At 38.2% G+C, this 10880-nt stretch overlaps 1 protein-coding gene across 3 annotated transcripts in view; it reads right to left on the bottom strand.

Moving 5' to 3' along the window:
- Positions 1 to 3036: 3036 nt before the first annotated feature.
- PAPSS1 (3'-phosphoadenosine 5'-phosphosulfate synthase 1) overlaps positions 3037 to 10880 on the bottom strand; it is a 48014-nt gene continuing 40170 nt past the window's right edge. For 2 of the 3 annotated variants that reach the window (XM_055702824.1, XM_055702834.1), the window contains exon 12: positions 3037 to 3762. In XM_055702824.1, coding sequence (XP_055558799.1) covers positions 3624 to 3762 — 139 coding nt within the window. In that variant the 3' untranslated portion in view covers positions 3037 to 3623. The other variant, XM_055702843.1, reaches the window with a different exon arrangement.

The raw sequence follows: 10880 nt of genomic DNA, 5'->3' as shown, positions 1-10880 counted from the left end.
TTCTATTTCCACCACCACACCAAGACATCCACTTATTTCCTCCCCCTCCTGACCTCTACTGAATTATTCCAGATTTACAAGCTTGGTTAGCTCCAAACTGCATCTAAAAACCCACTGTGACCTGGTCTATTATTTCCCATTTCACATTTCTGATGGTTTACTGAGTTGTTAGTGCTCAGATCCCCTCTTGAAAGAAAAAAAGGGGAGAAGTAATCATCCTTAGAATTCATCTACTATTTTTCAATCACAATGTGTAGATCCTTACTTGAAAATATACCCTGAATACTCACGTTAGTCAAAAACAGGCATACAGGAGCTCACATAGGAAAACAGAATTCTCAGCCATGAGGTTCTTAAAAAAAACAATTTGCCTTTTTCTTAAGCTGCTCACAGGTACTGCAGGAATCAAAGTCATCTGAAATTATTACTGTCACCTAGGAGAGGTAGTAATTTTGTACCATTCATTTAATCCCAAGGATTAGGGCTTGGCAATCTCCACCTACCTCATTAATCCCTGTATTTTGGAAAACTGGATCCACATTGTCCTTGTATCAGCCATACGGATCAAGGGTGTTATTGCTTTCATACATCACATGCCCAATACCTCAGAACGATCAACTAGAAGTGAATAATCATCCTGAGACCATACAAAAGCACAGGATAATAGCTGTAAATTATTCTGGGCACGAGTACCAGGTAAAGAACCTTTTACAGGGTAGATGAATGAACAGAGTAAAACTCTTCTTGACTGTTAAAGCAAAGTGACCTTTAGAAAAAGGACATACTTGAAGATTTAATTTTGCCGTTCTTCATAAGAAAAGAACACACCTATATAACTGCTTAGATTCATGATACCTCTATTTTTCCAGTTTGAAAAAAAAATAAAATAAAAAAGGCAGTTGTTTTTACGAACTGAAGAAATAAGACAATGGAATTATATTTTTTCCCCACTGGAAAGTTAAGTCAGGCTTGTCCCCATATCCATTCACATGGTTCAAGAGTATTATTACTTTTGTACGGTGTGTTCCTGAGGTCACTGCTCTTTGGTGACAGAGCAGGTGTGGGAAGACAGGTGTTGGGTGCAACAACCATTATCTCCTTAGTCCTTGTTACTGCCTCCTTGAAGATACCCAACTGTTGTCTCAGAAGACCTCAAACAACATAGCACCCTTAATAAAGGGGAACCTACTGTTAAAAACAGAATGTTAGGACTGGCCAACTGACAATGCTATGCACTGAGAGAAAAGCTAAAGAAAGAGACACACTGGCAAACGAACAGTTTGTGGGGTAGCCTTTTCCTGGAAGTACAGCTTCCTTAAATAAGGTGGCTGCAGACAAGAGATAAAATTTGAACTCTACAGATAAAACTCATATGATACAGGAAAATACTGTTGTATAGAGCAAGCTCTGCCCACAAATCAGCCAGATGCTCCTGTTCTTAATCAGCATTACGCTGGGAATGCCACGGCTGTTGGCTAAAATTTAGAATAAACCTGAAAGCTTCTTTAATACAGAGCTTTGCAAGGAATGCTTTCCAGAAGCACTCTAACAACAGGGCCTCAGCATCAAACCAGCTAAGTATGAAAACTAGATCTGCTTTTTATAGCTGTATTAATTTGCTTGAAGGCATTCCTGCTTCTAAATTAACTTTACAGGTTGATTCACATTCATGCTTACCACTCCCACTTATTTTCTGGACTACATGTAGCATTTTTAAAACATTGACTTCTATATACTTTCACCTGTATTCTGCCAAAATATTTTTATTACCTTTCATCATAGCTAGCAGAAGAATCAAACCTGACAGCAAAGAGTGCAAACTCCCAATAGCAAATCCCAATTTAGCAGCTGATAACTCTTGTTCATCTTCATAGTTAAATTTGAAGTTTTGCATGAACAGCTGCAAACAGATGAACTGACTCTTTCTTCTGGATTTCACACATTCTACATATTGATACAATCTAAAAAGAAAGCCAAGTTTGAAGAAAATCTGTTCAGCAGTTCTGAAGAAATAAGCTTTAAAGCACCAAAACACAGTCTCAAGTAATTGTTGTGGTTAGCTAATAAATATGCCTCTTGTCTTTTCCCAATTCTGCTTTACCTTCTATCAGAGGTAAGAATCCCATTAAAAGATACTTCCTACATCTCTTTGAAGAGACAGAGGAAGAAAAGAGAAGGAAGTAATTCTCAAAACATTTGTCTTAAATACTACTGTGAACAAGTAGATACTGCAAGTAGCAATCATCACATTCATTACACATCATCACAACCTGCCCTCTGTCCAAAAAAACTCTAGACGAACATATGCTTCATCCAGGCTCACTAGCAGGCCATATCAGCAGTTCCTCCTATATACATTGTTTAACAACAGAAAAATAAGTTTCTGTGGTAAGGGTATGAGACAGTTTATAGCTAATAGGTTAAGAAGGGTTACTTGCAAATGCTTCAAAAGATCCCAATAGGTCAGTGTTACTCTACATTTAAAGAACTGTGGGGGGTGTGTGTGTGGGGGGGGGTGTTCATTTTTTTTTTTATGTTTTCCTTTAGCAGTTAGTGTTTCACATACCGAATTCACCAACTTCAGGATTTTTTAGGAGTTCTTGAAGAACATATGCTTTGTCTTTCAAGCAAGCAAATCTGAACTGAGAGATTATTCTTCGGACACTTGGAAAAAACCTAGAAAATTAACCTCAGGACAAAGTGTTTGTTAGGGAATGCCAAGATCTAAGGATTTTTTTAAAAAAATTTTTTTGCAACAATGACACATGAATTCAAGGTTGGTCTGTCATATTTTGTTTAAAGTTGTAGAAGGCTGAACAAGTATATTTGGAATCAAAATCTGGCAACTTTTATCAAATAAAATACAGCATTCCCTACTGACACCTATGGCAACAAGCACATATAAACCCAATTACCTAGATTAATTAATTATCAATTAAAAGTGAAAAACAGATATTTTCTTTTATTCATTACTTGGCCATCTCTACAGGTCCAAAGCAGAACAAAATCACCAGACAACTCAATGAACTCCAAAACTAAACAAAGAAAGCAAAAAAAGTTTAATTATGCAACATTTTTAAAAAAATCTGCTTTTTCATTACATATAGTGAGAAATTAATGTTAAGTGCTTCTGGAGATGATTATGAGATAAAGATGAGGACACTTTTACAGATTTTTAGAACGTATTTACTTTTTTGATTTATAGATAATCTATCCATAGTTAAGGGTCTAATCATTACTTTTTCTCCTACAAACTACTAAAACCAGACACTACTCAGCACTTTAAATAACATGTGAAAAATGCTGCATCTATTTAACAGCTGCAGAACTTATAGGACAGAGGCAGTAAAATATAAAAAAAGACAAGAGTTAAAAATCCTACTGCAAGAATATTAACTGTAATAAAAGAGAAGACATTAAAACCAGCAGCTAGTTAGGTGCCAGGACATAATAGAACCCATAAGACCAGGCAAAGAATGATGCTAAGTTAAGGAGAAAGAGTCTGTTTTCAGAGAGGAACTTCCTGACAGACACCACAACAAAGCAACATGAATGGTGACTGTGTGGTCCCCTTCTCGTAAATAAATCAGGCGTCAAAGGTTGATCTGCAGTTAATAAGAGGCCTAAGCCTTCTCCAAGGATTTGTAGTATTCTGTCAGCACAGTCCAAGCCTTAGGAGCCATGAAGCCTTCTGGCGGGTTTTGTCCTTCTCGAGCCAGCTTGCGCATGCGGGTCCCCGATATAAATTCAAAGTCTTCATGGCTGAGAAAGTAGGAGTGGGGGAAAGAGGGGAGAGGAGCAAGGGAGAGGAGGGAAAAATAATACATTTTAAAAGCAAGAAAAGTTGCTCATATTCCTTCTGCTTTCTTGATACTTTATAAATTTCTTCTTGGGAGTATAATGCTGTATAGCAACTGTCATTTCCAGACATTGGCCAGCAATGCCAGTAAATCTCTACGCCCTCTACAATATTCCACTAGGTAACTCCAGAGGTTTAGCAGCATGGGCATGGTCAAACTGATCTGTGGACTGAAATGAGTCCATCTAGCCTGGCTTTCTCTCTATTAGGAAACAGGTAACTGCTGTTGAGAGACAACAGTCTCCTCCACCTCCTGTCTCAGCTCTCTGCCAGGCATCCCATTCTGCACCTTGCCCTGCCATGGCAGTGGACCAACCCTATGTGCTGGTTGAAGAAGGTCACTTCAGTGCCACTACGGAATGCAAAAAACCAACGCTGCATGAAACCTTAGGGAAGGACACTTTGCAGAACAGAGAAAGTAAAAGCCTCAGAGTCTAGAGGCAAGCTCCACAGCTGGACCACTGCAAGCCACTGAGCATGCATATACAAATATATTCATATCAGTAATGTGGCACATACAGTTCAAAATAAACAAAAAACCTACAGAATAATAAAATTACCTTCCCCTAAAAATGTTTCTTCCTGAAAAACAGAATTCAGTTGGACAAATACACAAATGAACCCAGATCAGGATTGTTTATCGTTGTTAACATGACAATCTAAATGAATATTAACTTCTCAGTTATGTGGTCATAAGCAGCAGAAGCTCTACAAGTTAAACACTTACTCCTCACAGGACTGAAACAGGAAAAACAAGACCAGAACACCAGAGGCATATCAAATGCTCCAAAGGAAAAATAATTTATTCTTAAATTAAATACGCAATTTTACTCATGCCATTTGTTCAATTTGCAACATGTATGCATTACTCATTCTTCACTTGTCTGTTTGAAATAATAGCCAAGTATTGGTCTCAGATGCACATGCCTCAGATAGAAACAAGAGCCAAGTGTGCACATCAGAGGGCAGAACTTGGCTCTAAGTGCTGAACTATGCTCAGTAGGGTATGGAAGTTAGCAAGATGCAGAAAGCACTCCATGGTTCCCTTTCACAAAACCACTAGCCCCATAATTTTTTGATTTGGATCGCATACATTTACACAACAGCACTGCCATACATACTTTTTTCTTACTGCTCTCAATTTTGGACTGTGGGTTCCTGAAGTGTCACAAGGCAAAAAAACCCTACTGTGCTTCAATTCTGCAAAATATAAGTTATGCAAAAATGAAAACTTAAAGTTGATGTAGGCCCATGGGAGAAAAAGTTATGTCACTGCTATTTATAATGCCTGAAAATTTTCTTTCTTGGCAGAGACACGCCTACTGTTCACTAACACTGCTTGAAGGCAACCTGTGTTCTTTGCAAAAACTATTTCTATAAAACATATGTGGGGAGGTGATAAGCCTGGTTAATTCTAGTGAAAAAATACTAAGTGTTCAGATGATCAGGAAGAGAATAGTAAAGTAAGTACTATAAAGTTGCTCCATGTGTGGTTCTCTCTATGGTGTGGTAGCAATACCAAAGTTCATGCATTAAAAAATTTTAGCTGCTTTATCCCCACTTTGCCTGTTAAGTTTTCAGAAAAACACTCAATTTCCATGCCCTACAAGTGAAATAAAGTACTAAGACAACACATTTATATATGCCATATAAGTTTGCTTCAGTAAGACCCCCAATTCCTTTAGCTTCTTCTCATCGCTGGTTGCATAAAAGGCACCTCTAGGAAGTAGAGATATCAAGGAGAGAAACATTAAAAGAAGCTAAGGAGATCTATAGAAACCCTAAGAGGAAAGAAAACATGGACAAGGTTTATTTAAGAAACATACTACATTCAGCATCTCATAACATTTCTAGAAATGTTTCAGAAATACTATTAACAAGTACAAAAGTATTAATGGTAACCTCTCCTTATCCAAAATTACTGTTTTGAATGGGGTTTTAGTTAAAAAAAAACCACCAAACAAAAACACCTTAACTAGTAAACACTGAAGTGACTCAAATGGAGCTTTGGCAACATATACTGTATGTTGAAACAACACAGTAATTCCTGCCTTGTTTAAAATTACTGCATTTTCAATTTTATTGTTTCCAGTTTAACCTCCACTTCCATACCTAAAACAGAGTATTTGAATAACCACTCAATACTTGTTGTCTTTACTGATAGTAAAGATCAAATCTCTTGAATATCAGAAACTGAGATCTCCACTAACCAGAAATGCTTTAATAGTACTGGCACCGTGTTGTGATGTGAATCACCAGCATTATGAAAGCAAAACGTATCAGTATGAATAATTTGATTTTGTTGAAAAAGGAACCAGAAAGAAGAGTCAGGTAATTTTGTTCATAGTGAACTTTGAGGATATTAGAAGCTACTCTACACAAAATGCATTTGAGCAGAACATGACAGGGGGGAAATATCTGACCATTAAAGCTGCCGTGAAATATAAATGCCAAAGCCATTCAAATTTCATTCTCAAGTGAGACTTGGAATGACTATGAATAAAACTTAACCCAAGCCTTTTCTGCACATGGAACTTAAATGTTTTTGAAATTTTTATTCAGTGGGTGCTAGAATTAGCTTTCTTTGAGCCACATCGTATGTTAGCAAATGCCTGGAACATGGATTTGACCTTTTACTACCAATTGATTTTGACTAGTATTGACATAATATTTGGTGCCAATGCAATCAAAAGCATTCTCCAAAAGAAAGAGGAAAAAAGGCATAAATAAAGCCACAACAAAACTTGTCAACAGAAAACCAGTCTTGAGACATATTACATTGAGACTGGTATGTGCTCCATGGCATAGCAACCTAGAACCCTACTACACTTGCAGTGTGGAAAAAGCCTTACACACACATGCTATGAAATCTCCTTACTTGGGCAGGGGTAGGCCAACAGAAAATATGTAGCTTTGATGTGCTCTCATATGTCTAGCAAAAGGAGAAAAGCAATCTTTTCAAACACGTCACTTACAAAGACTGATGTTTTAATTTGTTAAATTGATTTCCCTTATTTTCGTGCATTCAGTAGTTGTTTTTTACTACAATACCACAAGTAACCCCAGCAGCAATGACAGCTCTTTACACTTTGTTATGAACTCAGACACTAAGAGCAGTGTGTGAGGCTAAGATTTCAAAGACCTTACAGCTCTTGTGACAAAACAAAGAAGTTACCACCAGTTTGCAAGCAGGAAATGACTGCATGAAGATGCCCACAGTGCTACACGGAACTTCTGCTGTATCTCTGAGGTGTCAATACAGTACCTTAAAACAATGACTGAGAAGAATATTTTTTCCGCTTCAACAAGTATTCCCTACAGGTTTAATCTAAGTATAAAATATGTTATGTAACTGATTTTTTCACTTGGGAGCAATGAAGATCAATCACAATCTCAGGAACCCCCACCTTCTGTTAGGGTATCTGGCACTGTGCAAATGACGTTCTTGAAATTCCCATTCTCTGTGGAGAGTAATGCCTAGTGCTCTAGAGGTACCAAGAAATGACTCTTAAATACAGGAAACACAATAAAAGTACAGACCATTCATTCATAGTTTTGCCCATTCGTCAAGATACGGGTTATTTGGAAACAAATGTATGGAAATACAACAATAACATGACTTATTTGCCCTCATCTGGCTTTGAAACAACTGCCACGTTCTACTCAGCTGGTAAATTTTAGATCCAATTAATTCCTAAGACTATTCCCAGTCTCCTTATTTGGGGTTTAGTCCCATAACAATTTTCCTTCTCCAACTTCAAACTTCCTGGACAGGATCTGTCATGAGGTGAAACCTAACTTTACAACCCTTTTCAGAAGGATTTTCACTGTATTTAAATCTGCAGCATTAAGTCATGACTTACACCATATCTTCTACAGGAACAGAACACTGCCCCATACAGTGTCAAGTCTTTGCCATGTCAGTCTGTGTTATGCCTTGGGAATGCCCCATGATGCTGAATGAACCAGCTATTATCAGCTAGGTTCAAAACCTAACTGGCCGTGAACAAACTCTCTGTGAAAGTAGAACATAATAATGAGATTAATATCAACATATGCATAGCAAATCCTTTACCTGCTGTGAATGAAATTCCTTTCTGACTGGCAGCAGTGTTTGAGTCTTCTGAGCTGCTTTAGTGTTTCAGGGTATCCTACATTAGGTACTAACGTTATTTCCCTTAGCTAAATTAAGGAGGACAGTCAACTATGTTCATCTTATCCTCTTAATATCACTTTAAACATCAGGTATCACACCAAACAAATTTGGGAACAGTACATACTTAGTTGGAACAGCTGTCCCGTATGACTTGTAGTATTTAAAGCAGTCATGCCAAACACATGAAAGGTTCTGGGAATAAACTAAAGTTAAAATCTCTCCTTTTCACACATATTTCATTCACATTTTACAAAAAGCATTAACAGTTTGCTCTAGCAACCTTACTTATGGGTTTCTTTTAGCCAAAATGATCTCATCAATTTTCTTTCAGGACAAAAAAAAAAACAAAACCACAAAAAAACCCACACACAACCATTTTTCCAGACACTGCTGTGGCTTTTTTAATTGCCAAACTAATTTCCTTTCTTAATTGAGTTTTTTCTCAGCAGCAGTCTGTGGCTGCATTTTATAGGACTGATCTTCTGTAAAGAATTGGGAATCTCTGCTCACCCAAACAACTACTATTATTAAGCCACCAATCCCAAATTACACTTGTCTGTGGTAACTGAGAGGCCTTTTTGGCTGAAGAAACACACTAACTGTTTTTCTGAAAGGATTTCAGCATTGGGTAGGGATTTTTGGGGGAATGGTGGTGGGTTTTGTTGGTTGCTTGTTTCTTTGGTTGTTTTTTCTTTACACTTCTGTCTAATAGTGGTTCATAGGTCAGACATTCATTCGGAATTTCTCTGTTACAACTAGAATAATTCCTATACATTTTTCCAAAACATGTTTGGACATATTCAACTACTGATTCAAATGTCTATGAAATCTGAAAGGATAAAAACTATAATAAGCAAAGGACTATACCAATATTCATGCTATTTATTTGTATTATTTCCTCAGAATTCTGTGCAAGTGGAAATGCTCAAGCTTCCCATAGATACTTAGATAAGGCTTGCTATCTGACTTCAACAATAAAATAATATTTTTTAAAAAAAATCCCTTTATTATCCTCATTTTTACCAAAGGGAAAATAAACTGAAACTATTTCTACCTGTCCTGCTAATACATTGCTTCAAATGCATTCCTCAAATCCCCTTCCTAAATCTTAGTTTTAGAGACATCTTTTTCAAAGGTATGTTTTAAGAATGCAGTTCCACGAGGTGCTAAACCTAGTTCTAAGAGGTCCAAGAAACAAATTAAAAATTGTGCTGGCTTCATGAGGTAAAATACAAATATAGTTCCAAGATATTGGCTGTTCACAGGTCTTACTACTTTAAAGGGTAACTTTAGTAAACCAGTTTATACCAGTTAAACTTTGTGCACCACTCTGCAACTACAACTGCTGTGCAGCTAGAATAAAGGCTTTTACATCAGTCTTTTTTTATCCCCTTTCCTCGCACACAACGCTCCATGGTTTTTCCTGAATGCAACCAGGATACCTTTGCCTTTCCTTATAAACAGGGGTACATGTAGATACAGTGCTGCCAGGCGACTTCAGCTCCAACACAGCACCACAGCAGCTCAACATCATTAACCAGCAGCATGAGGCCTTGACACTCGAAGTTAACAGTCACGTTCTCCAGGCTGTTCCCAAGCAGATGCACCAGATCTATTGAAACTCTAAGGGCAGCACACATTCTGGAGGACACTAATGGAAGCAAGAAACAAAACTTAACTTCTGTATCAGCTCCACAAAAATCAGCACTTGCACCTTTGGGAACCGAAGGCCATAAGAAAATGACCTCTTAGAATCACGGCCAGCACACCTGAGAAGTAAGGGTCTTTGTTACTGATTTGGAAGCAGAGCCAGTGGCAGGCTTTTTGATGCTTCCTAGGCTTGCCACAAGGCCACGAGCAGCTCAGCCACAGTAAGGTATCACACAGCTGCCCAGTATCTTATGGTACATAGCTGACCAGCACCAACCCAGCATGTGAAAACCTAACCCCAAAGGCATACTATGAATGTTATCAGCAAGTGTTAGAATTTTCTCATAAAAGCTGAGCATAAATGTTTAGAGATGTCATGAGGAAAGCAACTCTCTGCCACTGCTAATGTTGCAGCCCCAACTTGGCAGACATCCTTCTGGCAGTTGAATCAAGCTTTTGGTAACCTCTCACCACTAGCCAAAGATTCATCCCTCACCATCCCCATGGCTTGGGATTGCCTTCAAAACCGGAAAGATAATTCACTAACATCAGCAAAGAGTCCGGGTGCTAGAAACTTGGCATGTCTTTGCTGCTAAACCAGGCGTGGTTCAACTCTGCCAAATTACAGAGACACCCAGGATAGCAGATGGTGTCCATTATGGCTTCTTACAGGTAGCTCTCCCAGGTAAAGGAGTATAGGAGGCCTGAAAGACTAGAAGACATGACCACTCTGGGAAAGAATAACTGATTCCAGCAGCTGAGACACACAGCTCAGCTACAGCTCAGTCCAAGGGAAACCTGCTTGCCATAACCTTCCACGCATCCACTAGTGATGGAAATTCTTGAATTGCCTAGTTTTTTTGTCAAGTCTCTAAGCCTCAAAGAACTAAGAAAGGTACAATAGAAATCAAGTTATCCATTTCCAAAACAAGTCAGAGCAATGCTTCTATGCATGCAACCCTCCTCCCTACGTTTTCATGCTGTTTTTCACCAGGTTAAGTGGTGAACTGAGGAATGATTTCCACAAACATCACTATTTCGCACCCAAGGGTCTTCTACCAGTACTGAATCCTTTCTGTTTCCAAACAATCCTGTGTTCCCTGCCATCCTCCTTACAGAGTCAAACACTGCATGGTCCAGGAGTCTGCCACATTTTCAGCATTACATAGACTATCTTGAAATGCAGCCAGCTGCATCCATCCAAGCTCTGTCTGG

The sequence above is a fragment of the Falco cherrug genome, chromosome 1 (genome assembly GCF_023634085.1).
Source record: "Falco cherrug isolate bFalChe1 chromosome 1, bFalChe1.pri, whole genome shotgun sequence".
NCBI classification, from domain to species: Eukaryota; Metazoa; Chordata; class Aves; order Falconiformes; family Falconidae; genus Falco; species Falco cherrug.
Note: the sequence above shows the minus strand (reverse complement) of the source record. Positions and strands in the feature narration are given on the sequence as shown.